Below are 27,995 nucleotides of genomic sequence, written 5' to 3'. Positions count from 1 at the left end.
GGGTGGAGACTTACGGAGAAATGATTGCCGTCAATTGACAGTTAGCTAGCAGGCTACCAAACAAGTTACCTCTCATCGAAAGCTAGAAAAGCTAGAAGTAGCTAAGTGCGCAGTTCCTATGAGAGACGTATGTGGTTCATCTAAACGCGCTGTTCTCTAAAAAATGGATGGGGGTACAAAAGATATAACAGAGAGATATATTTACATGTGTGCCTTCCTACTTGTCGGACTCACGGCTATTCATTCTGGAAATTGCGCACTAACTCAGAATTCCGGTAAGAAATTGTTTCCGAATTCCAGCAGTATCGTTTCGCTGTATCATTTAGTGACAGCAACTGGTCTTACATGTTTTGATCCTCTTGTTCAACTAGCTAACTTATAGGTGTAGCACCCAGCATATTAAAGTCACTTGTGACTTAGCCTGTTGGCTAATTTACCATCAAAGCAAGGGGCGTTTTCGTGAGATATGTAGCTAGCTGGCTAACGCTAGATAAATTTAACATCGTATTCAATTTCACTCGTGGTTGCAGATTGTTTATAATCAAAACCAAAATAGCCAACATGTTCCTGTAGCCATGTAGCCACCGGTAGCTTGCGAGCTAAAAGTAGCTAGAAAGTCCCTTTCAATTTCACTGTATAACATGAAGCGACAGCGAGCAATGGAATGGGCGGACGGTTCTCACTGTGATCTGAGCTGACTAGTCAGTTAACTTTGGCTCCATAGGTGTGATATAAGCTTTATGTTACATTAGGTGGAAGTAGATCTGGGTAAATGTAGTTAAACATGCAAAACGATAGTCTGTGAGCTAGCAGCACGCCTGGTTATTGTTGTGTACTTCTAGCTGTTTTAAAAAAAGATTGCGGCAAAAGCTAGCTAGTTAGCTATCCCGTAAAGATGGAAAAGCTTAATTTAGCATTTGTTTACTAACGTTTCTAACTGATGGCTGATATTATTGTATTAAATACTGGCGCTGAAAAGTGCAGGGTCATGTTTGTTTTGGTGTTTCGGGCAGGACTAGCAACATCTAAGGTCGCGCTATGTGAAGAATTTGAACACATTATTGAGATGCATATTCGTACGGCCGCGCAGTAAATGACCAGACTTCTGCCTTTTTGCTTCCTTCACCTTCTGCTTCTCAGAGCTTCTTTTGTTTTCTGCCACATTACTTGATCAAAGTTCTCGCACCCGTAATGATTGTCCTCACCATTGCTCTGTTTTGTCTCTGTAGGCAATTTAGTGACAAGACAGAGCAATGGACTATTTCCTCACATTCAGCATGTAGTGGCCTGTTGCCACTGTATAACTATATCACTGTATAACTATGTCATTTTATCAAAGTTGAAAAAGTACATTGATCTGGAAAAATAATGTGTCAGTATTTTCATTAAGATCAGAAATGGCGAGAAAGCCTCACTGTTGGCAAAATCAAAATCGTAACATTGCGTAATATTCTCTCGAAATAGATAAGTGGCAGCGTTATTTTGCAGATGTACTAGAATGTGAAAAATATACGATTTGTACTTTTGTCATTTTGTGATGGTGAAATTGTTTTTCAGGAAGCTGTAGATGCTTTTCACCTGTGTCTTGTAACTTATTTGAAGACACATCAGTCATATGTGTACAGCATGTTGCTTTATATTTAATATACAAGTATATTTTTAATATTTATGCTATGAATTCTGCTTAATTTTTCAGTTCTTCAAACCGAATTCTCAGCAAATGATGGGAAAAACTATATAGGCCTAGATGACATAGTCAGGGTGTGTTACCTTGGAGATATGTTGTTGCAGAAGCCATTATCAGCAAGTACCAATTCCCTCAAAGCCAGGATAGTGATCACTGCTCACTGGTGTCATTGTAGTGAGACTCACCCTCCACACCATGGATGGGTATTGCTGTTAGGGAAAGGCCAGCCTGCTTTGTGAGCAAGGCTAACACTGGCCATGTTTTTGTGCAGTCGAGGAGTTATTTGGCTGAAACTATCCCAAACTATCCCACTGCCCGACGTCTGACCGAGTCCGTTGTGTTTACTTTCAGGTGAGGATATCTTCACTATCCGGCATGTGAGCGTGGGCCAGTGCCTGCAGGCGGAGCCTCAGGGCGTGCGGGTGGGGGCCTGCAGGGGGGCTCCGGCGGAGCAGTGGAAGTGGGGATGGGGGAACCGCCTGTTCCACGTGGACACCGCCCGCTGCCTGGGCCTCCAGCCCAACGCGGTGACCCCCACGCTGCTCAGCTGCAACTCCAGTGGCGACATGCTTTCATGGCACTGTGAGGAGGAGGCCGTCTACATCAGGTCAGAGCTCTACCTGTCAGCGGCCAACGGGACCGTCGCCGTTCAGAAGGACAGGGCACCCGAGGGATGGACAAGGGGCAACTCCTCAGAGTGCATCTGCCATCGTCCGTACAAGGGTGAGGAAGCGCCGTGGACGCCATCGCTGTCTGAGTTCACTCCATTTGTCCTTAGATATCTTCTGAGTGCTCGGCTTTTCTGCATACACATAGTTGCTTTGTAAAGCGTTGATACTGCATTCAGAACGTTTGTGATTCGTAGTTGATTAATTCATTCCGTATGTTTTTAAAGCTGATCTGAGTTCAGCATCTCAACAGTGCAAAAAGTAGATGGCTTTAAAATGGTGTTAATGGTGGTCATTGTAATGGTTTTCAATTAAAACAGTTCAAATCACTCAGCTGTTTATTCCTGAGTACAAACAGCGCTAGTTACTTTTTGTCTTTTTATTGAATGTAGTGTGTAGTTTAACTGTGTTTGTAAGATCTAAAAAGTTTTCATTTGTTGGTGTTTAAGTACATATGCGTATGTGTTTGTTTTATGAGTATGGTATCCAGTTTTTTCATAGATTTTTCATTGCATGGTTTGTCTTGGATCATTTTTGTAATCAAGCGAGTACTTCACCATCCATTTCATGAAAGTGACTCAGCTCTACTGCACATGGGTGGATTTTTACTTTCAATTTCGTTTTCATGTATTAACAGTCTTCATTCTGTTACACTTAAAAACATTTTTAAAAACTAATCTTGATATTTTCATCAGCAGTAGTGTTTAGTCAGGTGTCAGATCCTATGAAATTATTTACTCACCTTGACCAAGTATTGACACACTTAGTGTATCAGTTGAGTTTTCTCAGTCCTCTTTCTCTATAGGTTAAACACACTACAAATGATAATATTCCATAAGACAATAATCCTGTTAGATAGACATCTAAATCTTTCTGAAATGTAAGCTTTTGGTCTCCCACTCTTTTTTAGTCTTCTGTGTGGGCTTGTGCATACTGATGTGGATGTCCTCCTTTAATTCCCTTTCAGCAATAACTAAATTTTTAAACGTGCTGAAAGAAACAGTCTGTTGTGAAGGTACTGCAGTTCTTAAGAAATTACAGAACATTTTGACCTATGACCTGAGTGTAACCTGAGGCTGGCCAGATTGCTTTGTGCAATACAGTTTACTCACCCTGTGCAACCCATGGTCCAGGTTTCATGTTCATTTAATTTGTTTATCTCAGTTTGTTTGTAACTACGAATATTATATCCCAGGCTTTCTCCCCAAACGTGAAATCTACCCGCATAGGGAGTCGATTGTTAATTGTGGAATTTCATAACCGCGAGAAACCACACCCATTTCAGATTGGAACACACATACACACACACACACATAGCTCTGTATTGCAGTGGGACAGACGTATTACAACACTTGTGTTACTTCACGTTTCAGTGTATTTTGACACCAGTGCAAGGTTTGACACAGAGAGAGCTGGTTAGGGCGCCACCCTTGCCAACGTGTCACTGTGTCTCTCTGTCTGTCTTTTTGCAGTCGTACACACCACCAAGGGGAACTCCTTCGGGGAGCCCTGTGTGTTTCCGTTCCTGTACGACGGGACCTGGTTCCACGGGTGTTTCCCCGACGAGTTAGACGAAAACTATACCCGGTGCTCGACGACGTCCGACTATGACACGGACAGGAAGTGGGGCATCTGCTTAAACTACGGCAAGTCTCGTTTAGGCCGCTGAGCGAACAGCTGAGCCAACAGCCTTTGAAGTATAGAAAAAATACACAGCAAAGGCGTTTTAATGGTCCCACACCAGCTCCTACCCAAACCTTTCACAATAAACATGAAGCAAGCATTACATTGTGGGTGTGGGGGTATTGCAGCAGTGTGCTAGGACTTCTCCTCTGTTTTCTGTTTCCCTCCATTCCCAGACTCTATGTGTGTCTACCACTGTCCTGCTATCAGTCCGGAGGAAGCTATTGAATTCACCTATATGAACGCGCAGTGCATTGTTTACCTGGCACCGTGAGCTTTCCTCTGGCAGCTCAGGTGGTGTTACCTGTCATCGTGCGTGTTACATGTTCCTGTGTGTCCATCGCCACCTCTAGCCTGTGCCTGGCTAACAGACAGCAAAGGCTGGGCGGAGCTCTGTCATCAGAAACAGACTAACAACGACAGAGTAGAAACAAGCACAGAGGAGATGGGAGGTTTGGCCGGTACAGCGGTGCCAGCACTGAGCTCCCCCAGTAGAACACAGCCCAGGCTTAATGTTGTGATGCTCTGTTCATGCACTGTCTGCTTTGTGTCCTTGTAGAAGAAGGATGTCAGCTCTTAGAACCATCGGTAGAACCAATCAGAACATTGTTACGAAGTTGTCCAAGCTAATGTTTTTTTTTTTTTTATACTGGATCTCATCTTGGCAGGCAGTAAAAAAATGCCTCAGTTATATTGTCGCTCCAGTTCTGCTTAATCTGAGGGAACATAAAAGCCAGGATTTACTGAATCATAGATTGTTGTTGTTATCATGATTATGACTTTGTGTCCTTGTAGAAATAGGTTATGAGCCCTTTGAACCCTTTGACAGAACCACTGTTCGAACTTTGCTGTTTTTTAAAGCCATGTCCCATCTTGAATAGCAGTAAAAAAAAATCTTGAAGTATATCACCTCTCCAACTGTGTTAAACGTAAGAGGACAGCAAACGTTGCACCACATGGCGCTGACTGCAGCTTTACGCTCTTGCAGAGGAAGGCTGTGGGCCCCTGTGGAGTCCAAGCGACTCGGGAAACTGCTACCAGAGCAATACAGAGGCCATGGTGTCCTGGCACGAGGCGCGGGCTTCCTGCTGGAGCCAGGGCGCAGACCTGCTCAGCGTCTCCAGCCCGGCGGAGCTGGCGCCCGTCAACGGTGAGGAAGCCGCAGCTGTTTGCTTCTCATCGCCCCGCGGCCCTGTGGCGGCGCGGGGGCAAAGGTCAGCGGAGCGTGGCACGTCTGCCTGCTACCGCACCAGAAGCGAGGCCTGCCGAAAAGCCAGAACCGCAGAGCGCGGTGCCCCTGCTCAGCGCAGGAAGCACAGTGCGTGCCAGGGGCGCGCTCTCTGCTACTGTAGGGACCTTTATGTCAGCGGTGTGTGCGGGTTGGGAGCTTCCTCTCGCAGAAGGAAGAGGTCGAGGCCTGTCGAACTGAATAAAACCGCCACTGTGACAGAGGCTAGCAGAGGACGTTATCGCAAGGACAGAAACAGGCAGTTAATTCAGCAGTGTGATTTTATTTCAGGTGTTGCATACTGTATTATTATTAGTATTAGTATAGTAGTATAGTATTTATTTGTTGTATTGTTATTATTGATATCGTTGATGTTGTTGTAGTTATTATTACTAGTATACTTAGATTGTAGCAGAATTGAAACTATGGGCTATATACCTTTCGTTCCCAACAGTCAGCTGACAGTGTAATTAGTTAGGGTGGAGGATTCCTCTCTATTTAGGGGTTTTCACACATTTACCTCCATTAACCTTTTCCCTCCTCCTTGTGCTCCCAAAGTCACAGACCACCCAAGGCTGATGTGGATCGGACTGAACCAGCTGAACATGGCTCAGGGTTGGCAGTGGTCGGATGGTTCTCCCCTCACGCTTGCCTACTGGAACAAAGGTGAAGACCTTTTCCTTAGCAGTCATTGCTGTACAGACGCCTACGTGGCGCTAACCCACTGCAAACAAAGGGTCCGTTCTGATGAGCGGGGGCGTCAGAGCCGGCACGTCCAGCCATTCTTACGCCTCCCAATAACAGGCCAGCTACCTGAATAGAAGCTTTATGAGTCCGCTGGACGCTGCCCGCGTCTGCGGAGCTGTAAAGCGTGGCAGGGTAATCGTGGGAGGGCCTGATGTGCACGGCAAGCTTTGATTGGTGGGGGTAGGAGTGCTGTGGTTGGTGGGGATGGCAGTGCTGTCCCTGCACCGAGCCATTAAGCGAGAGATCCGGCTGTCTGCTTTTCGCAGGGATGACAGAGGTGTCGGCGCTGACGGAGTCGGACTGCGCGGCGGTGACCCCAGAGGGACGCTGGGAGAAGACGGCGTGTGACAGGAAGCTGCCCTACATCTGCGAGAAGGCGGCCAGTCGGACACAGCCTGAGAGTACGTCTCTGTGCGGAGGCCTCAGTTAGTCCAGCTCTGGCACACTGGCACACTGTGGTATAGCAGTGAGGAGCAGGGCTACTAACCGAGCATCTGCTGGTTCCATTTCCCCAGTGGGAGAGTCGGCAGCTCCCGTCCTGGGAGGCGTGGATAACCTGGTCCCCCAGAACTTTGCATCATATTACTTTACCTATGCTTAACACTGTTATCCGGATCAACTTACACTGCAGTTATGGTTTGTCATTTAGCAGATGCTCTTATCCCGAGCAACTTCCAAAGTGCAAGTACAAAGTGCGTTTAACAAAGCAGGGACACAGGGAATCATACTGAAACGTGTAAGTTTCAAACACAGCGCTGAGATCATGAAAAATAAATGTACATTTGCAGCAGTACAATGGGCAGCAGTGTAGCATAGTGGTTAAGGAGCAGGACTTGTAACCGAAAGGTTGCAAGGTTTGACTCCCTGCGATGGCACTGCTATTGTACCCTTGGGCAAGGTACTTAACCCATAAATGCCTCAGTAAATATCCAGCTGTATAAATAGATAATGTTGTAAAAAACCTGTAACCAATGTTAGTCGCTCTGGATAAGAGCGTCTGCTAAATCCCAATAATGTAATGTAAAAATGTACATAATTCAACACAGGAGTGAAATGTAGTGAAATGTACACAGCTTAGAAATGGATGAGGGCATCTTCCTGGCAGACAGGTCATCGGGCGCTTTGTGAACGGCCTCTCACCCTCTCACCCCCCCCTCACAGACCCGTGGGTGCTGAAGGCCACAAAGTGTCCGGCGGGCTGGTTTGCGTGGAACGGGTTCTGCTACCAGCTGAGCAAGGAGCCCCAGAGCCAGGCGGACACCGTGTTCAGATGTGGGAAGGACAAGGCCTTGCTAGCCAGCATAGCATCCCTGGCAGAGGTGGAGGCCATCAGCACAGAATTCCACAATTCCACTGGTAGGGCCCCGCCCACTCTAACCCTAACTCCATCCACTCGCCCTCCCCCACCCCGAGCACACAGACCTGGAAGTGAAACTGGCAGCTCCAATTCGGGCGCCCGTGTACATCCCCGGCCCCCTGCGGGTGTCCACCACAAGGGACCATATTGTGCTGTTTTTGCTGTCTCAGCAACTGCCTTCACCGCTTCTCTGGAAAAACTCGCCGGGGGTTTCCGTGGAGCCGATCGCAGTCTGTGACGAGCTGCTTCGGAGCTGCACAGAGGCAAAAAGCAGAAGCTCAGTCTGAGAACATAGATGCATGATCTATTTTTACAAAAACAGTAAAAAGCTGTCGTCTCAAACAGTGAGATTTAGTCTTTTAGATTAAATGGCACATGCTGAATATTAGCAGCTGTGTTGGTTGGCTGGTTGATCTGCATCTACATGCGTGACTGAACGTCAACTTACTTACTCAAAATATGTATATGTATTTATAGTAGCTATAGTGTCACTTTAAGTGTCGTGTATTGAACTCCCAATATGATGAATGAAACAGTCATATGTGTCAAACGTTAATCTAGGTGAGAGGCAGCCAAGGTCAGTGTTTCAGGTGAAATTCTTTGGGGATGACTAGTGACAAGCAGTATCTCATGAATCACATTCACTGTTAACTTCAGGAAAATGTCTTGCTCCTCTTCTAGATATTTGTCCATGTGTAGGTCATGATACGGTTTGGTATCCGTTTATGTTCTGCACAGACACATGTTGTGTTGATGAGTCTGATAGTGGGCCTGTTAGCTGAGGCAGGTATGCTGGTGACGTCTCTGGGCGTGGCTCTTGCAGTGGGCGTCTTTGACGTCTGGATTGGCCTGATGAGTCAGAAGAGCCCGCCCCTCTTCCAGTGGATGGACAACACCTCCGTCTCTTTCACCTACTGGGCCAGGAACGAACCCACCGCCCCCAGTGAAAGCAGCTCCACCTGTGTGTCTTACTCCGGCAAGGTGTGTGTGTGTGTGTGCGTGTGTGTGTGTGTGTGTGTGTGTGTGTGTGTGTGTGTCCTCACATGCCACCATGTGATTAGCTTCTCAGGCTTCTCTTAGCTTCTCAACGTTTTTTTTTTTTTAACCTTATAATAAATACATCAGGAAAACTTTGCTATGCTAAAAAATTGTATGGCTCTCTTCCTATTTACAGATATTGTTGAATTTAATATTTTTGACATTTAATTTTGTTTTGCCAGCTTTTATTTTACATTTACATTTATTTACATTTATTTATTTAGCAGACGCTTTTATCCAAAGCGACTTACAAAAAGTGCATACAGTAGGTATGTAAGTGAGAAGCAGATGCCTTTCACTGTCGCCTGTACAGTCCGATGACTGGATAAGGGTGTGTTGTAAAGACAGATCTTCCATCCGTCTGTATGTTTCAGTTTCACCAGTGGAAAGTCACCCCGTGTGGGAATAAACTGCGGTACCTGTGTAAGAAGAGGGGCCAGGACTTGGGGACAGTGGTCCGTGCAGGCTGCCCGTCTGATGGTGTAAGCGTGGTATACGTTACTGTGAGACAGCCCAGCCTGGGTTCAGCTGCACCTCAAAATGGTCCTTTCTGTTTTTGTACACTTTCTCATGTGACGCTGAGATGACCAATAGCAGACAGGGGGAGAGGCTTAGGGGGTGCTGTGGGAGGAGAATTAGGTATTCTCCAGTGTGCACACACTTCCCACAAACGAACATGACTTTATCATTCCATGGTAGTGTTATCAATGGCCTTACATAAATGGCCATAAATGAATGGCGTTACGTTGAACGTGTGAGAATGCAAAGAGCTTCTTGATAACCGTATGGACATGCTGCTCCATGCTGAACCAGAAACACATGGCACATTCAAACCGCGTTAAAAACATGGCTAACTACTTACTATCACAGCCTCGGTTTCCTTAAACAAGCAGACATAAATACATTTCAATACACTATGACAGATTTCAGTGGTGTGCAGACACCATGACAGATTTCAGTGGTGTTCAGACACTATGACAGATTTCAGTGGTGTTCAGACACTATGACAGATTTCAGTGGTGTGCAGACACCATGACAGATTTCAGTGGTGTTCAGACACTATGACAGATTTCAGTGGTGTTCAGACACTATGACAGATTTCAGTGGTGTGCAGACACCATGACAGATTTCATTGTTCAGACTGGATTCGACACTGTAAAGTAAACTCAGGCATGAAACAGGTTGCAAGCACTGCTTAGTTACGCTGCTGTGTGGAGCCAGTTGACCTCTGACACTGCAGGGATGGGTCCGGGGTCAGGCACACTGCCAGAAACTCAAAGCACCGTTTGAAATGACCCATGATCCTTGCTGCATTGACCGTTAGTCAGTTTCACATGGAGCTGCACTTGCTCCTCAGAGTGGCTGACTTCTCTCTTCTCTCCTCTCAGGACTGGGTGAGACACGGCAACGCGTGTTACAAAGTGGACACCAAACCAGTGCTCTTCAAAGACAGGTGTGACCTCACCATAATGAACAGGTAAAGCATCGCAGACGCAGTCTCGCAGACGCAGTCTCGCAGACGCAGTCTCGCAGACGCAGTCTCGCAGCCGCAGTCTCGCAGACGCAGTCTCGCAGACGCAGTCTGTTGCGGCTGTCTCTCCCTGCACCTGTTCGCTCACTGTCGTGGTGGTTCCTCAGGTTCGAGCAGGCCTTCATCAGCAGCCTGATCAGGGAAAAGAGAGAGACCCAGTATTACTGGACCGGGCTTCAGGACATCAACAACACTGGAGAGTATCACTGGAGCACCAGAGAGATCCCAATCGACCGGGTCACTTACACCAACTGGGCCCCGAACGAGCCAGGTACTGTAGCCCATCTCAGTCAGGAATCATGGGAACTGATTCAGCTATGTGGCTCTTGACTCTGGACTCCTGACACTTGTGGGGAGCACGGTAGCCCCTTGATCAGTGTGGGCTGTGCGGGTGAAAGTTTTGTGAGAGTACAATTACGATATTAAATATTAGAATATCTCACACTCTGTACGGGAATCAAACGCTTCTTATAGACATTATTAATGTTCTTATTATTATTTTTATTCTTATTCGTATCATTGTCCTTGCTATATGTATTGTATTGCATCATGTTTTCTTAACCAGCTGCTGCTGCTGCTGCTGCTGTGGATAGTGAATCCTCTGGTGAGTGCAGGAAGGCTGACAGGGTTTTTGTGGCTGCAGGTCGGGGTGGACAGTGTGCTGTGATGTCCAGTGGAAAGCTGGGCCAGTGGGAGCTGAAGGACTGCACTCTGTTCAGAGCCGGTTCTGTCTGTAAGAAGGAGATTGGACCGCACACAGCTCCAGAACCCGAGCCGGATCTCAGTGCCCCCTGCCCCTCTGGATGGGACTCCAAACCCGACCTCCACTACTGCTACAAGGTAAAAGGAACCCGGCGCAAACGCTGACACCTGTGTGTGTGTGTGTGTGTGTGTGTGTGTGTGTCTGTCTCAGTTTCTGTGTGTGTTTGTAAATGTGTTACTTTTTGAGTTAATGTGTGCGTGTCTATATGTGGTTTTTTGTGTCTGTGTGTAGGAATGTGTGTGTGTGTGTGTGTGTGTGTGTGTGTGTGTGTGTGTGTGTAAACTTGCAGGAATGCTGTTATGAATCACATGGCAGGGCAGGAATGGTACAGGGAAATGCCTGCAATGCGTGGCTCTCTGAAACACAGTAGATCGTATCTGTGAGCTGACAGAACCTTCCACAGGTTTCTGACTCTCAGAGAAACTCCATGTGGCAACTGAATGCCCTTCACTGCTGACCTATCCACCTGTACGCTGTGAAACAGCAGGGCCCCAGAGGTGCTGCTGTAGCATGTGACCATGTATTAGAGGCATTCAGCATTTCTCAGTCGTTTGCATGTAATGAACAGCTCAAAGAAAGACCAGGAGCACCTGAGACGCTCCAGACCCAGATCCAGATCGCTTACCCCTTGAATGCTAACGTAGGGTAGCGCTCCGTGTCAGCAGCAACGCTAACGTGTTACGCTGTCATTACCGGCAGGTGTTTCACGAAGAGAGGCTGAGCCGCAAGCGCTCATGGGAAGAGGCGGAGCGCTTCTGTGAGGCTCTGGGGGCCCACCTGCCCAGCTTCACCGAACAGGACGAGTTCAGCTCCCTGCATGGAATCCTGAGGGACAAAATCAGGTCACCCCCGCCGAACACCTGAATCCCCCGCTGCCCCCCCCCGCCCCCCCCCGTACCTTACAGTGAGGGAGCCCGTACCCGAGCTCATAGAAGCACTGCCAGGGTTTTTAAAGCATGGCCGGAACACCATGATGGGTCCACTTACCGCTGCCAAGCAGGAAGTAAGGGGCTGTGTTTATTCGCTCAGAGCTGTGGTGCTTCCTTCTTGGCACCTGTAAGTGGATGTTTTTTTTAACAACCCTGAGTGCTGTTAAGGCTATATAAAGAACAGTGTGTGCTTTTTCTCTCCCAAGAACAAGGGTGGAGGTGCGGCCTGCTTGTGTTTTTGCAAACCGTAAAGGAAGATGTGCTGGGCTTGCCTGCGTGCTCTTTTTAGGCGCACCCCTAAAACAGAAACAGAAAAACATCCCTGCAGCCTTCCTCAGACTGCTGAAACCAGGCTGGCACCGCAGGTCTTCGCTGGTCCGCTGTGAACTCGTCTAACCGCTCCGTTCGCTCCGTGTGATGTACATAACGCGCCCTCTCTTTTCTCTATCCGCCTGCCGTTTTCCCTCTTCCCTCTGATCACCTTAACCCTGTTTGTTCAGATCGCTGGGAGAACGTCTGGGCTCGAGTTCTGTGTTCTCGTATGAGGAACTACACGCCTGTGCGTGTGGACACTGCTGCGCCCTTGCTCTTTTTAGCCAAGGCCAAAAGGCACGCTGGAGGCACGCATGTCTCTCTGACACACGGTGTTTCCTCAGTGGACCTGCAGGGCTGCTTACAGGTGTAGAACCCATAGAGCCCCTCCACCACCTCTACACACAGTTCTGTTCTCCCTTTTGGGGCCAAGATCTCCCAGGTTATACTGTGGCGTCGGCCCACAGGGGCAATGGGATTCTGTAATTTCACCTTCGCCCTCACGTCTCTGATAGCGGCCGTCTCGCACACTGTAGACACAGACGACACAGAAATGTCTCCTGGCGTTTTACGGCGATTTGGTTTGTTCTGTATTCCCCTAATCTACCCGGAGTCATTATGTATGAGGAAATGAGTTTGGAACAAGCCCTCACCCCTCCTCCCAGTGAGATTTCCCAGACTCCACAGTGATACACGGTCCTACACAGGAAGTGTTGTCACATCCCTGCTGCTGATCCATAAGTGAAAACTCTGTTTGGTTTCTGATGCTCTGCAGCAGTGACCGGTTCTTCTGGGTCGGGCTGAACCGCAGAAACCCGATACTTGACGGGGAAAGCCCCTGGGAGTGGAGCGATGGAAGGCCGGTGAGTAGAACAGGAAGTGATGTCACACGCACACACAGGTTACTGTGACACAGCGCTGGCTGAATTTGATCTGCAGTGTATGATGTATGACACAGTGTAGCATAGCGGGTAAGGAGAGAGGCTCATAACCGAAAGGTTGCTGGTTCGATTCCCCGTTGGGGCACTGCTATTGAATCCTTGGATAAGGTACTTAACCCACATTTGCCTCCAGCTGTAAAACATTAAGCTATGTAAGTCGGTCTAGATAAGAGCATCTGCTAAATGACAATAATGTAATGTAGTAATGTAAGAGGAATATATCTGTGACATCACAGGACAGCGAACTGAGTGTCGTATATAAACACACCCCATTAGCTTTTAGAAAGTGCATTTTATATGTTATATATACATAATTCTGTCATTCGTAAGCAGGGTTGACAGACCTCTCTCCTTGGTTGTAGGTGTCCACCTTTCTGTTGCACAACATTCATGAAGACGACGAATACAATCGCGACTGTTTGGCGCTCAAGGTAACGAAACGCCCCCCCCCCCCCTTCTCTGATGTCAGCGGCGTCTGAATCTATGCTTTCAGTGCTGAGATAATTTGACCTCAGATCAATGGACTTTAAGTGATACGGATCAGTGCTTATGCTATAGTTTCTGTATTAATAACACCGTCACTTTGCAGTTTGTGTTTAGTCTAAAAATGATAATTGGTATGCAAAATGTTTTTTTTTTTATTGTTATGCTTGTATTTCAGCTTGAACTTTAATCTTAAAGCCAGTTTACTATTATTCTAGCTGGTCTGCATATTACATTTGGTCTTGTTTTTACTGTGATGTATTTAATGTGTCATTTCATATTAGCACATATCACTGTGGATTACAGTATCTGCCAAGTAGTTACAGAAAGAAATTATTATTAGTAGCTGTAGCAGTATCAGTAGCGGTAGCAATAGCAGTATCAGTAGTGGTAGCAGTAGCAATAGTAGTAATAATAATCATTGAAGGATTGTGGCCTGAGAAATTGTTTCCCAGTGAACTGAAAGTCAGTGGAGAATACTGTGCTGTGATGTAATTGGTAAACATCAGTGCAGCTAAGCCACAAGACCCAAGACTGGATTCCATCAGCATTGGTCCTGCACTCCTACTCACCATTAAATACAAGTGTGACTTTTTCACAACCACAAGCTCTTAACACATGTAAGCGCTATCAAAATTACTGAAGGGATGTGTTTGTTTTGGTAAGAACATAACTGACAAATGCTGATCAAATCCAGGCCTCAGTCAGCCCATTGAAGCCCCCGGCTGTTTCAGCAAGATGTAATAGTCCTCATAGCATGCGTCACTCCTCAGCTTAGCTGTGTAGCTGCAAAACAGAGGTTACCGCTGTCCGGGGTACATTTGAGAAGGACTTGTGACAACAGTGTAAACAGTATGTGTAAAATTAGCTTTGCTGGAAACCACATGCTCACACTTGTGGTGCACTTCTGATAGTCAAATCCTGTGGCGAGGATACTTAATACTGACATTACCAGCATCCTGGAAGGGATGTTAGTATAAGGGTCCCGAGATTTCTTTTCTAAGAAACACTGATTTGATGAACAATGTTGTGATATAAATGCTGACCTGAAACAGACTCATCGTGGCAACTAAACTGCCCTTTTCTCTGTCAGTTTAAAGAAAACACCTTGATGTGCTGTGTTTGAATGAGTCTGATATAACCGTCAGCTGTTGGAGTGATGTCGCAGGCCGGTTTTGTGAGCGTGTTGTGGTGAGGTGTGTGGTTTGTGTGTTGTGGTGAGTGTTTTGTGAGCGTGTTATGGTGAGTGTTTTGTGAGCGTGTTATGGTGAGTGTTTTTTGAGCGCGTTGTGGTGAGTGTTGTGTGAGCGCGTTGTGGTGAGATTTGTGGTTTGTGTGTTGTGGTGAGTGTTTTGTGAGTGCGTTGTGGTGAGGTGTGTGGTTTGTGTGTCACGCCAGGTGGTGAAGTGGAGACGCTACCCCAGCCTCCTCATCTCCCTGCTCCATGGTTACACAGAACAAGCCTACCTGGCCACGCCCTTCACCTGCGACGCCCAGCTGGAGTGGGTGTGCCAGATCCCCCGAGGTAAGGAGCACTGCGGGTATCTCTCAGGGTGTATTCACCAATTCAGCTGCACGGTTTGGAGCTTGGATGGATCGAAAAGCAGAATCTGACATCTTGCCTGGCGTGCCAGCATGCCGGCTGCTTACCCCCGGCACAGAGCAGGAACAGACACCCTCTCGTGTTTAATATCACACACAGTACACACATACAGACACATAGTAGATGCAAGTCACGGGCAATAAGGGGTGCATCATCGTTTGGGGTGGCAGCGTAGCATAGCGGTAAGCTTAACCCACAGTTGCCACAGTAAATATCCAGCTGTATGAATGGGTAACAATTAAAAATTGTAACATGTAATTCACTCTGGATAAGAGCATCTGATAAATGACAATAATGTAACAATGCATATGTAACAGCATCGTTTGGCCTGAGTTTGTGAGTCTGAATGGTATCGTCCAGACATTTGATCTGATTTATTGTTTTTAAATATCCCCAGGCAGTACTCCACTGACGCCTACATGGTTTAACCCACGTAAGTCACTTCCCATAACGTTTGGCAGGTAGGACCAATGGGTATGCTAGGATTGCAGTGTGTTTTCTCTGAGGTCAGCAGCAGTGGGATATCATCTTTTTTTGACAGATGGGCACCACGAATCATCGATATTTGTGGACGGGAAGGAGTTCTGGTTCGTGAACGAAACGGCGCTCTCGCACGAGGAAGCCGAACTGTACTGCTCCAGCAACGACAGCAAGCTGGCAGAACCGCGGAGCTTCAGCACAGTCAGACAGATCCACGACAAACTGGCCCAGGTACCACACCGCAAACAATGCCACCTGTCAGAACACGAGACTGGTCACATCGTGCGTCATGCGCAGCTACATTAAGCATACCTAGGCTGCATAAGCTAGGCATACATGCTTCATTTAGCCCAGTGTCATGCTGATGTTGCATTCGTTTCCACATCACATATTACGACTTGATATGGAATGTGTCATATATGTGTCATGTGATATGTCATATACACGTACGGTGTATTATGAATGCTTAACGGAGCCATCGTGCCATGTTTATGCAGACTTTATGTGTGCTTTCTACAGTTTCACTCGATGTATAGTGTGAGTTGTAAGAATTCCAGGACCCCACATTTTTTTGAGTTCCAGTTTCAAGGACGCTTTGGATGGATTGTATGGTTCCAAAGCTCCGTAACGCGCGTTGAAATCCAATCACAGTTAAACAGATTTTTGTACCCCTGTGAAAATCTCCTTGTGTGACACAAGAGGCCAGTAACCGGTGTGCTGTGTTTCAGCTCTCGAGCGGCAGGATGAGCTGGTGGGTTAACATCGAGGACATGCGGAACCTCTACCCATGGTCGTGAGTCTGTCACCACTTCACTCCTGCAAGACACACACACAAACACACACACCGCCACACACACACACACTGAACCATCTGAAGGGCTGATAGTGGCCAGCGGTGAAACAGCCGGTCACGTTGTGCTTTTCAAGTGTTTTCAACTGTTAGATTCACCCTCACAGCTAAGGAATGTTGATTTTATCACCCAGGGTTTACGTAGCACATACTTCAGTGTCTTGGTGACGAGCTGTTTCCAAGTGTAGTGTTTACCTGGTTTGCCTTTCCGCACCTGTGACAGATCATTTGGAAGGAAAGGTACTGTTGTATGACATCAGCCAGATTATTGTGGCGGGGTGTGGGTGCACGTACTGTATGAATCTCTTTGCAGTATGAAAAGGGGGTGGAAATGGGCCTAAATCTGCGACATTTTGTGGCCTTTTTCTCCCCAACAGAATGAGAGGAATGTACTATCATTACTATCAGTCGAGGTTCCTTGACAGATGCTCTGCATTGAGTTCTACATCCATAATGCCTGGTGAGTCGGTCTCTGTGTGTTAGCTGTTCTGACTTGGCTAGCACGTGTGCACCATCTGGCTTAAAGCTTTGTGACCAATCACGAGTCAGGAGCAGCCCCCGCCCAAAGCTGACGTGTTCCACCCTCACCCCGCAGACTACCCCTACAGCTGCGGCCAGCGGCTTCCGTTCGTGTGCGAGAAAATCAACGTCACGTCTGTGGAGAAGGACCCTCGTCCACACCCCAAGGGCCTGCCATGCAAAGAGGGTGAACTGGCCTTCAAGGATAAGGTCAGCCAATCGCAAGGCTCCGCCTGCCGACCCTTGGCTGCACCACTGGGCCTCTCGCACCTTTCATAGCTTGCGCTCTGTCCGTAAGGGTAGCATCACACACACAGCGGACTTTGCTAGCGTGCGAGCCCTACACACCTCCCCATACTTCTGCCGTACCCCACACTCAGATACCCCTCACAAAACGATCCTTTCTGGTCATTTTAGTGTTTATAATTACACCTGTATTTACCTGAGGATGTAGTAACAGCTGGATTGTATCAGTGGCTACAGTAACAGTCACAGGTTTGGACACACCTGATTAGGATAATGGAAAACATGCATTCAAAGACGTGGTGGTCTGAAGACTTATGCTTTTTTTTTTTTTTTGCCCACCACCTCCCTCCCTCATTGGAGGACCTCTTTATTAAGCTCAAGAAGAAAGGCAACAGGATCAATAATATTACTGAATTACAGCAAGTAGATGAAGGTGAAGACACAAAAAAGAGAAAAAAAGGATAATAACAGAATAAAATAAAGAAAAAGAAAACAGAAAAAAAAAAATAGATACAATATTTATCAATAGTCCTTTGTCTCACCACTAGCAAGTGAATGTCCTCCACCTATCCTCCACCCAAAACCAATGGTCAGTATTCCAACCTCTTCTCTAGTTACCGCCCCCCACCCCCCCATCCCCGTTATGAAGACTTATGCTTAAATGTTTGAAATTTGTTTCGTAGACAAATATAAATAATGAAGATGAAGACTATGTATGAATTCGTTTCCAATTTTTTAAAATATTTTTTCAGCTGCTTTAAAAAATCTAAAATATAATATAGTTTTGATTTGTTTAACACTTTTTTGGTCACTGCATACTTCCATTTGTGTTATTTCATAATTTTGATGTGTTTACTATTATTCTAAAATGTGCAAAGTAGTAAAAATAAAGAATAAAAGTTGTGTCCAGACTTTTGACCGGTACTGTATGTCAGTGTGTATAGTAACAAGGGTTACAGAAAACCAGCCAGGTGTGACCTAGCAGAAGATGTGAAGAGAGGTGTGTTTACACGGAAAGCTGTGTGTTTTCGCAGTGCTACATGGTGAGGACGAGGCGGTACCTGCGCTTTGACAAAGCCAACGAACACTGCATGAAGGATGGGGGAAGTCTTCTCACCATCTCCAGCCAAATCGAGCAAGGTGAGGCTGCCGTCCCAGCGTTGCACAGATGCAGCAGGTCTTAGCTTCCTGTGTTGCTGTGTAACTGTCTTTCGTTTTTCAGAATGTCAAACCAGCCTTTCGTTGACGGTGGCAACAGGCCATTGTTTCTTGGTTTCAAGAGAAAATCTCAAGCTGCCTGCATTGCATTAATGTTAATGTGAGTGGGCCTAGGTGACCCAATCAAAAGTTGTATTCAGCCATACTTTTCAGCGATGTTTTTAATCGTTTTTTTGCCTACGCATTCTCTAAAGTGTGCTTATTGAAATGAACATCTTCATTTTTCAAAATGAATTTCTTTATCAACTCAAAGTAAGAATCTGTGTATCCCTCTGTACTTGTCTTTGCGGGCAGCTCTTCCCATCTCTTGCCCTCTGACCTGAATGTGTCACCACCTCTGCGCTGTGAGGCTCGCACGTCTCTCATTTATTCTTGGGTTACGTGTCTGTTTGCCAGATTTCATCTCCTCCCTCTCGGACCAGCCCAATAAGTCCTGGATCGGCCTGAGGTCCAGCAACCAGGAGTGGGAGTGGGTGGACGATTCACCCGTCACCTTCAGCAACTTCAACCCCCTTCTTCACGGACAGCTGCGCTTAATGCCAGTCAATGCAAGTCCTCCTCTCCTCCTCCGCGCTCCTGCTCAATGATTACTTTCATGTAAAAATCTGAAGTCTGAATCTGAATTCCTCTTTCCCGTTTGAAGATTTTGGATCCAGATCATATGGCGCTGTGTGTGTTCATGTACCACGGCCCCAACGCTGCGATGATGGGCTCCTGGGATTTCTCCAGCTGTCAGGATGAGCAGTACGTCTCAGTGTGTCAGCGTTACGCAGGTATGAGCGGTCGTCTCCTTCAAAGGGGCACGGGGCGGGTGACCACCATCCACAGATCAGCGCTGGTGGCTCGCCATCGTACCTCCAGTTTGGTTCTTCAGCGGAAGAGCTGCAGTATTGATAAAGCTAAATGATAAACCCCATTCATCAGTTATCATCATCATCATCGTCGTCATCTTCAATGGCCTGATGGTCCACTGCAGAACACAGGCATTGCCCAGCTGTTTCCCCTCTGGGCTTTTGTTTGTTACGCCTTTGGCTGTTCTTTGTATATTTCTGACATTTAACTTATTAAACACAATATCATATTATTGTATAAAATACAAATTATGTATTTATGAATTATATATGATTCACAATTAGAAATCACTATGACATGGCAGCAGTGGGGTGATGGGCCGTGGTAGTGGTCACAGCAGGGGGAGGCAGGAATATTTGCGTGTGGTCAGTGCTGCTTCGGTAACCGGATCTTGGCGCTCACACTACTGGGACTCTGTCCAGTGAAGCAAGCTTGGCCGTGTATCGGGGGCAGAGGGTAATGTGATATTGGGGGTCAGAGGTCTTGGGGAGGTCGATGGGCCGGAGACGCATTCACAGAATTATCTTCCGGTCAAACGCTGAGCCGCCAGAGCTAAAGGAGAAGACTGCAGAGCATACAGAACGATAGCGGTTAATGCTGCAGGGCATCAGGATTAATCACTATGATGAACAGAGTGTGAAAATCAGGTGAACAAGAAATGCTTCGCAAAGATGTACGAGCAGCAGGGAAGAACATATTTGTAGCCTGAGCTTTTCACGTAAAAATGGGCAAAGAGAAGGTGAAACTGAGGGAGCTGTTATGGCCAGATTGGAACGGGTACCTGCAACGACAACATGGAAGTATAGCTTGCAAAGAGGATGCAGAGTCTGTTAGAGGGAAATTAGATTGTGTCCTGGGTGGAGTATGGATATTCTGACTCTCAAAAAAATAAACTTTCCCTAAAATATGTTTCAGACAAACCAGAGGAGCCCTGGGTTCCTGAAGGTAGGTTCCAGGTGAAGGAGCACACGTACAAAATCCTACAGAAGAGCATGACATGGTTCATGGCGCGGGACGAGTGTGGGAAAGAGGACATGGACCTGGCCAGCATTTCGGACATCTACCAGCAGGTCAACCTCTCAGTGACCGCCAGCAGATTCAACGGCTCCCTGTGGATCGGCCTCTTCAGCGAAGATGTAGGAGCCTCCTCCTGCTCTCGAAACCACAAACTGCTCTGTGAAGCAGAGCCCTGAAACCCAGAGAAAGTCTCTCTTTGGACATATTGGGCTGTAACGTAAATATGCTCTCAGTATGTCCAGCTAAACACTTTCCCCTTGTGTGCGTTTCCGCTGAATTTCATGCTACAGTTAGATATAATACATGTTGTATGCTAACTGCAAAGTAAACAGCTGCTAGTATTTTCCAGAGTTATGTGATGTCAGTTTAATTAAAATTTAACAATTTAACCAGGGTCACTGGTGTGGTCCGCTCCTCCCAGCACACAGACAGAATCTCACTTATTTTTACCATCTTCCTGTAACCATAAGGTCACTTAAACTACTTCATAATAACATGTAGCTGTAAATGTACTTCAGTTGCAAACACATTTTTTTCTCTAAGGAAGCCCCTAAAATGTTTAAATATGCTCATAAACTAAATTAGTTATATACGTGCTCCACTCTGAATAGAATTGTAGCATTCTCGCATGGAGTAGGTGGAGCTCTTTGAGGAGCATTCCCAGATCATTTATCTAGAGGTCTCTGTGTAAGGAATATTAGCATCAGCCGATGCTGTGGTCCCGAGTGGCTCAGCTGGAAAGGGGTTTACTTTGAGCACAGGCTGTCTGTTACCAGGATCCGGCTTCGTTTTGCCAGAGGCGGGGTTGGGTGGGGCAGCCAGGGCTCATCTCACCGCTCTCAGGCACCCTGGGACTCCTCAGGCACCTGTGAGTTGATGATGTCACTGGAATAGCGCCTATCCTCCAGTGAGCATCCGCTCTGCTGCAGTGTGCGCAGTGTGACTTGCAGTATGAATGTGAACTCCTGGCTGCATGCCAGCGTGTCAGCGGATTGCACCTGTCGCTCCCGTGGTAATGCAGATGTCATGGTGAGGCGAGCCTCGTGTACGCAATCGGACATTCCAAAATGGCGTTCGTTAATACCCGGGACAATCATGACAAAACCGTTAGCCCACGCTGGACTGGTCTGGCCCAGGTTAGGGCCAGTGTAAATGCATGTCTCCCTTTTGCCAGGATGGAATCCACTACCGCTGGACGGACCAGACCCACACATCGTTCAGCCGCTGGTACCCCGAGCCCACCAGTGGGCGCTGTGTCTACCTGGACACCGATGGCTTCTGGAAGGCCACCGACTGTGAGGAGGAGCTGCCAGGAGCCATCTGTCACGTCCCTCGAGATGACCATGGTAGGGCGATCCTGGTGCAACACTCAGTTATTTCGTAACTGTCAGTGAGCTGATAGCTAGATAGGTGTATTCATTTTAATTCTTCATCACATTGTATTCCATGTGGCCTGGCATTAATGGGTCAGCATACAAAATTTACATAAATAACTTGCGTTGTGGAGCCAGTGTCATTTCTGCACCCTACACTGGCAGTGAGTACACCAACCCAAGCTTCCGTAACGACAAAAACTGGGCAAGAAAACCATTACAATGGTTAGACATTTCCTGTTAATGCTGATCCAGGGCTAGATTCCCCAACCACAGTTCTAAGTTTGACCATTGTGAGATGAATAGCAAAACTGGTCCTTGATCAGCACAGAGTGCAGCATGAGAAAGTGGGACATAGTGCTTTGCAGAGCTTCTCTGTGGTAGATTACCCGCTTACATTTGAGCTGTTTTTCCTCTTTCCTTCCCTTTTCAGCTGAGTTGCCCCCAGAGCATTCAAAAGTAAAATGTCCTCACAAAGCCAACGGGCCCAACTGGATTCCGTTTGGGAGTCACTGCTACACCTTCCAGCTGGCAGCATCACGGTGGGACAGTTACGCCAAGAATGTCCGAGAAACGTGCAAGAACTTAGGTGAGAACGGTGCTCCTTGCAGGTGTTCGCCTTCTTGAATGTGAGACCAAGGGCCAGGTTCAGTCGGGGATACCTGCAAAACTGTCACCTCATGCAATAAAGTACCTGGGCATATTTACTGAAATTGCACGCAGGCGCTAGCCTGTATTACATTTAAGAAAAGCAAAGGACGGCTGCTTTTTGTGGGTTAGAAGAATGTGTATTTTTTGGAGTTCCTATATGAACCACCAAAATAATGCAAGAAGAGTGTGGGAATACCGGTGTGAGAAATGTCTAATGTGATCATTCAAGGCTGGCAACAGCTTCACGAGGGGTTGTTTTAAAACCAGGGGAAAGCACACACACACAAACACACACACACACACACACATACATCACATACAGACACAATATACACACACTACCAGTCAGAAACAAGTTCAGAGAAGAGTGAGCTGTCATTTATTAGAAGATTGTCTGTTTGATTGGCCGCACTGAGGGTTTGATCCTTGTTTGATCCTTTTCTTCCACCAGACCCTGATGCTGAAATCTTAACCATCCGAAACGAGACTGAGAATGAGTTTGTGAGACAGCAGTTCCAGCATTTCAAAGATCTGGCGGATTTTGTGTGGGTCGGAGTGTTTAACGACAGCACTGGTAAGCATGCTGTGGCTTTTTCAGTTCACTTAGTAACCTGTAACCTGGTGGGTGTAGAGGCAACAGTAGATCTTTTGTGTTTGTTCTCAGATGTTCACATTTATGCTGATTTCCCTTAAGTATTCTGCAGTGGTAAAGGAGAATCTCACTAAATGCCCATGGGATGTTGTTATAGATTTGGTTTCAAGTTTATCTGGATAAACGCATCACTGATTTTTGGGTTTTTGGATTCCAGTATCTCAGTAACTTACCGTCACAGCGTGTCTTGCCTGTACATCTGGTAATACAGTATGACATTGCTGGCCTCCTGTTTTCCATCCTATCTTGGGTACTGAGAGGTGGAAATAGCGCTTCCAGTGCTTGGCAGTTTCAGCCCATGTCTTACTTTTACCAGGTTAGAAGTGCTGTTTCCACCCGTGAAGCTGAAAAAATGCACGGTTCTGTAGTATGGATGGTTTATATTATCAGATTATTCTCTCTGTGTAGCTATAGTTTGTGTCACGGTAAAAACGAGAAACGCCGTGTCAGAACCCTGACATTGATCGCTGTGTCTGTCTCTTTCGCTCCACAGATAATAAGCTGAAATGGTACGATGGCACCTACGTCCAGTACTCCAACTGGAAGGACGGAAGGCCCAACGTGACCGACTCGTTCATGGCCGGCCTCAACGCAGAAGGCCTCTGGGAGTTAGTCAAGAATCAGCGCTACTATGCGCGCTTCAGGCAGCTAACTATCGTTGCCTGCAAACTCGACTACGGTAGGTTTGGCAGCTGTGGCAGCCGTTTTATAATGTGACTGTGCAAAAATTTGTGCTCTTTAGATTCTGCTGAGAGAATTTGAGAAACCATGAACTGATTATGTGAGGGTCTACTACAGAAGGTGATGTCACCCTCTAGTGGCAGAATAATAATACAATCTGTTCCCCTAACTGAGTACCTTGGTCTTCAGCTTAGAGGGCTAATTATATCGAGGTTCTTCCTGCAGGGGGCGCTACTCCAGCACACGTTCATGGCTGTCGCCCTTGTTTGTAAACAAGAGCAACACCACGGCTGAACTGCTGTCCTCTCTCTGTTGCTCCTTTCATTTCCCCCAAAGATTCAAAAGAGGATTTCAGCAAAAACGTGCACGATTACAAGGAGTATGGCAACCTGAACTACAGCGTGATCCAGGAGAAGCTGACGTGGTACGAGGCGTTGCGGAAGTGCGGGACCAGGGGAGGGCACCTGGCCAGCGTTCACGACATGCAGCAGGATGCCCACCTGGAGCTCCTCGCCAAGACCGACGGCTTCCCGCTGTGGATCGGCCTCTCCAGTCAGGACGTAAGTGACTTGGGCTGAGACACAGCCAGGACGCGGCCACCGGCGTGCCTGGCTCTCCCGTGCTGACTTCTGTCTCCTTCTGCATAAAGGATTCTGGGAATTAGGAAGACCTAATAATGACTTTCGGTGTAGTTTGTGTGGCTCGTTGTATGAAAAGCAGCTATTTTGGCAGAGCGGGTTACTGCACCCTGTTCAGTACCTTTAGCATGGGACGGGAGGACAGCTCCACTGCCTGTCAAATCAGGCCTTTGTGCTGTGCTGGTTAAATTTGTCTCCATGCGTTCTCTTTTGGAACATAAATAAACGCATCTCCTTGCCGTGAATCTCTCTCCAAAAACGTTTTCAGGACCGGGGCTCCCCGCGCGAGTGGTCAGACGGGACGGTGTTCGACTACAAGCCGGCGGCGTACACCCACTCAGACCCCGAAGGCAACTGCATCCTCGTGAACACCAGAGGAGCCTGGGAGCGGAGGAACTGCTCGTCTGTGCAGGAGGGAGCCATCTGCTACCACAACACCACCCCCAGTACGCCCGCAGCCACGCCCGGCAGCCACGCCCGCAGCCACGCCCGGCAGCCACGCCCGTCTATACTTATGCACATGTTATTATACATGTTATTGACATTCAGCACATGCTCTTATCCAGACTGACTTACATTAGGTTACAGGTTTTTTTTTTTTTTTTTTTACACGTTATCCATTTATACAGCTGTATATTTACTGAGGCAGTTGTTACTGCCAGTCATGCAGAGAAGAGGGCAGTGCTGTGTTTAAAAATGGGCCAATTATTTAAAAACAGTGGTGATTAGGGCAGGAGTCAGAGGAGGCTGGAAAAATAAGGAAAAAGAAAAGAAAAGGAGGAAACGGAAGAAAAAATTTCTGCTTTTTTGTTTCCTTGGGCTGTATGGCACACAACCGGGCAACACGTCAACAACAGAGACTGTAACTGAAAAGTGTAAATAATGTCCTCGGTAGATAGAGGACCATGTTACAGTCACATCTTTATCTTAGTGATAGTCAGCCAGTCAGATTGTCAGCATCAGATTACAGTCAGTATTAAATTACAGCTCACAGCTCATAACGGCCGCCACAGACTCCAGAGGTATCAGCTGCTGTTGGCTGGTAGTCTGATCTGATGGAACTATATTTCTTACTTGTGTTCTGAGACCAGTCATAAAGCAGTTTATTATCAGGTGCACGCTTCTCTCACAGCTGTATAAATGTGTAAATATCCAGCCGTATAAATGTATAACATGTCAAAATTGTAACCTATGTACGTCGCCTTGGATAAGAGCGTCTGCTAAATGACAATAATGTAATGCAACAGCATACAAGCCACATGTAGCCTGTATGCCAGTGAGCTAATATTCTGATTTAACAATAATACCCCTTCACTTGGCGTTAACGTGAATGTCTTTTCCACAGGGTCAAGCCCTCAGTCCTCCCCTGCTTCCGGTAACTGCCCCCAGGGCATGGGAACCTCTAAGTGGATCCAGTACAAAGACCACTGCTACGCGTTTGACATGACCTTCTACAACTACTCAGTGTTCACCATGGAGGACGCCAAGGCCGTCTGTGGGAGGCTGGGTACGTCCGCTCTGATTACGCAGCGCACAGCCGGGTCTCAAGGTCCTGTTCACTCAGCCAGTTTAACTTTGGTTGCATTAGCGTCTCACGTTGTTCTGTGCCGGCAGACACATCGTCGCAGCTCCTGACCATAAAGGACAGGGACGAGAACAGCTTCGTCTCCAGATATGTGACGGAAGACCCCCTCATCACCAGTCGTGTCTGGCTCGGGTTGGACCTGGAAAAGAAGGGTAATGAGCTCTCCTCAGAAATTGTACCCCAAAGGACAGCTAAAGAAGCTGCAGTTACTGTCCTCATAAACTGTACTCCTCGGGACAGATAGAGACGCTACAGTCACCTCTCATACACATTTAAGGGGAGTTACGTCAAGTAGAGCTTCATTCAGACATTGGAACGTCAAACACAGAAGCAGTAGCAAGAGTATGTGAATGGGAGTCTTGGTTAGCTGATGTGCTATACACCTGAAAATGGCTAGTATTAGGGAAATGATTTCAAGTCTGCGCTTGGATCTTAGGTAAGGTGCAAACTTAAATCTGCAAAAAAATGTAGAAGCTGTATTTAGGTGATTCCACTCCATTCCATGTAAAGTGTCTGGCACAAAATTGTCAGCAGCCTGTCTGGTTTAGTTTTCTCTGAGTGTTTCTGCACCTCCAACACCTGCTGCATCCAGCCCCTCGCCAGCTCTTCATTGCTGAGAACGGGCAGATGAAGAGGTGTGCCTTCATCACCATGCGAGACACATGAGCATATCTCCTCTCCTCTCCTCTCCGTCCCTCAGGTAAGTGGGTGGACGGTTCCACCGTGGACTTCGATAACTGGGATGCAAGCTCAGTGAAGGACACGGGGCTCGGCTGCGCCGCCATGATCTCCGCAAACGGCGGCGTCTGGAGCCGGGTCAGCTGCAGTCAGAGCCGCAGCCGAATCGTCTGCAAAGCGCCCGTCCGTGAGTACGGGGGGGGGGGGGACGTTAAGGGGGAATCGGACAAGCACATGGGGGCAGAAAGTTTCAGCTCAGATTTCTGATCATTGGCTGAACGATTTTTAGCTGACAATTTAGCTCAACCTGCTTTCCTGTTTGCTGTGGGGGACAGCAGTGTGTTGTGTGAAAGCAGGCCGAGAATGAGGCTCAGTCTAAAGGTAGGGTTTCTGCTTCCCAGTTCCCATGGGAAGCTGTCCAACTGCCACCAGCGGACAAGTGACTCACTGACCCCACCCCTCTCTCTCTCTCTCTCCCTGTCTTTCTCTTCCTCCCTCCCTCTCTCTCTCTCTCCCCCTGTCTTTCTCTTCCTCCCTCTCCCTCTCTGTCTTTCTCTTCTTCCCTCTGTCTCTCTGCAGGGTCACGCGGCACATCCGTCGCCCTAGCCTTCTTTCTGATCACCGTGGTAACGCTTCTCGCCGCAGCGGCGTTTGTCATATACAAGAAAAACAGGTCACGCTTCACCTCTACAATACGGTACCAAAGAAACTTCGACGAATGCGACACCACCAGCATAATAACTGACACCGAGTGAGAGTGTCTAATACAGCTTCAGTGAAATTAATCGATTGTGTGCCTTGGCTTAATAAAGACTCATTAATTAGTACATGTGTGTCAGACACCACAGACACTCCCTAAACATGTCTCTGAATGTATTAACATTACAAACCTATGCAGAGCACACATTTATAGACCTCTATACAGTCAACCTGCAAGCCTATCCAGTGTGCACCTCTGACATCTCTGGCAAAGATAAATTATTACCAATGACCGCCCCGGAGAACGTGAAAAGATCTCCATTTTGAATGTTTTTAATTTCTCCTCTCTTAACTGTTTGTGTGTTTTGTTTTAATGAAAGGGGTGCGTGAGTGAAATTTAGCCGTAATATTGGTGGAAGGCATGCGGGTACATCCTGAGACCCCGCCCACCCACTCTTGGGTAGTGTTCTGTGTGTGAAGGCTGTCAGGGTTTCTCCGCCTCTTAGAACAAAGCACTGAGATTCATGTAAATGTTTAACATAAATGTGTGATTGTATTACTAGCCATAGCTTTCTGTTTGGAAATGTTCTAATTACAGAATGTCATTTGATTTATTTGTTATTTAATAAATTATTTGATGTAATGATGGCAGGTCACATGACTCAAACAGCATTGACACACCTGTTTAAATTTTGCTTTTGTTAACCGTAGGTCTGGGTTCAGATGTTTTTGTGAGAGACTGGATTGTTTACTTTTGAACTTTTATTATGATGACATATTTCTGTTTTAAATGAGGTGTGTTGTAAATCTACAGTATAAAAGTGTCCAAATCCCTTGAAACCAAACAGTGCTTTATCAAAAATTTCATAGATGCATTGATTGATTT

At 47.0% G+C, this 27,995-nt stretch overlaps 1 protein-coding gene across 1 annotated transcript; it reads left to right on the top strand.

Annotated features, from left to right (window-relative positions):
- Positions 1 to 4: 4 nt before the first annotated feature.
- ly75 (lymphocyte antigen 75) lies at positions 5 to 27,995 on the top strand. Its single transcript, XM_036545665.1, has 35 exons — positions 5 to 275; positions 2,039 to 2,410; positions 3,828 to 4,001; positions 5,027 to 5,188; positions 5,825 to 5,932; positions 6,280 to 6,414; positions 7,175 to 7,369; positions 8,194 to 8,351; positions 8,783 to 8,890; positions 9,797 to 9,885; positions 10,047 to 10,210; positions 10,583 to 10,779; positions 11,402 to 11,544; positions 12,719 to 12,806; positions 13,247 to 13,315; positions 14,766 to 14,892; positions 15,368 to 15,403; positions 15,512 to 15,681; positions 16,179 to 16,243; positions 16,678 to 16,760; positions 16,896 to 17,029; positions 18,100 to 18,205; positions 18,680 to 18,831; positions 18,927 to 19,056; positions 20,051 to 20,271; positions 21,327 to 21,498; positions 21,959 to 22,114; positions 22,628 to 22,750; positions 23,322 to 23,507; positions 23,846 to 24,069; positions 24,416 to 24,593; positions 25,493 to 25,654; positions 25,762 to 25,884; positions 26,433 to 26,597; positions 26,990 to 27,995. The coding sequence occupies exons 1-35, from the start codon at positions 164 to 166 to the stop codon at positions 27,163 to 27,165; spliced, it is 5,163 nt and encodes a 1,720-aa protein (XP_036401558.1). The 5' UTR covers positions 5 to 163; the 3' UTR covers positions 27,166 to 27,995.

Source organism: Megalops cyprinoides, chromosome 14, assembly GCF_013368585.1.
Source record: "Megalops cyprinoides isolate fMegCyp1 chromosome 14, fMegCyp1.pri, whole genome shotgun sequence".
In the NCBI taxonomy this organism is placed as follows: domain Eukaryota; kingdom Metazoa; phylum Chordata; class Actinopteri; order Elopiformes; family Megalopidae; genus Megalops; species Megalops cyprinoides.
The sequence above is the reverse complement of the archived record's forward strand: the minus strand, read 5'-3'. Positions and strand labels throughout refer to the sequence as shown.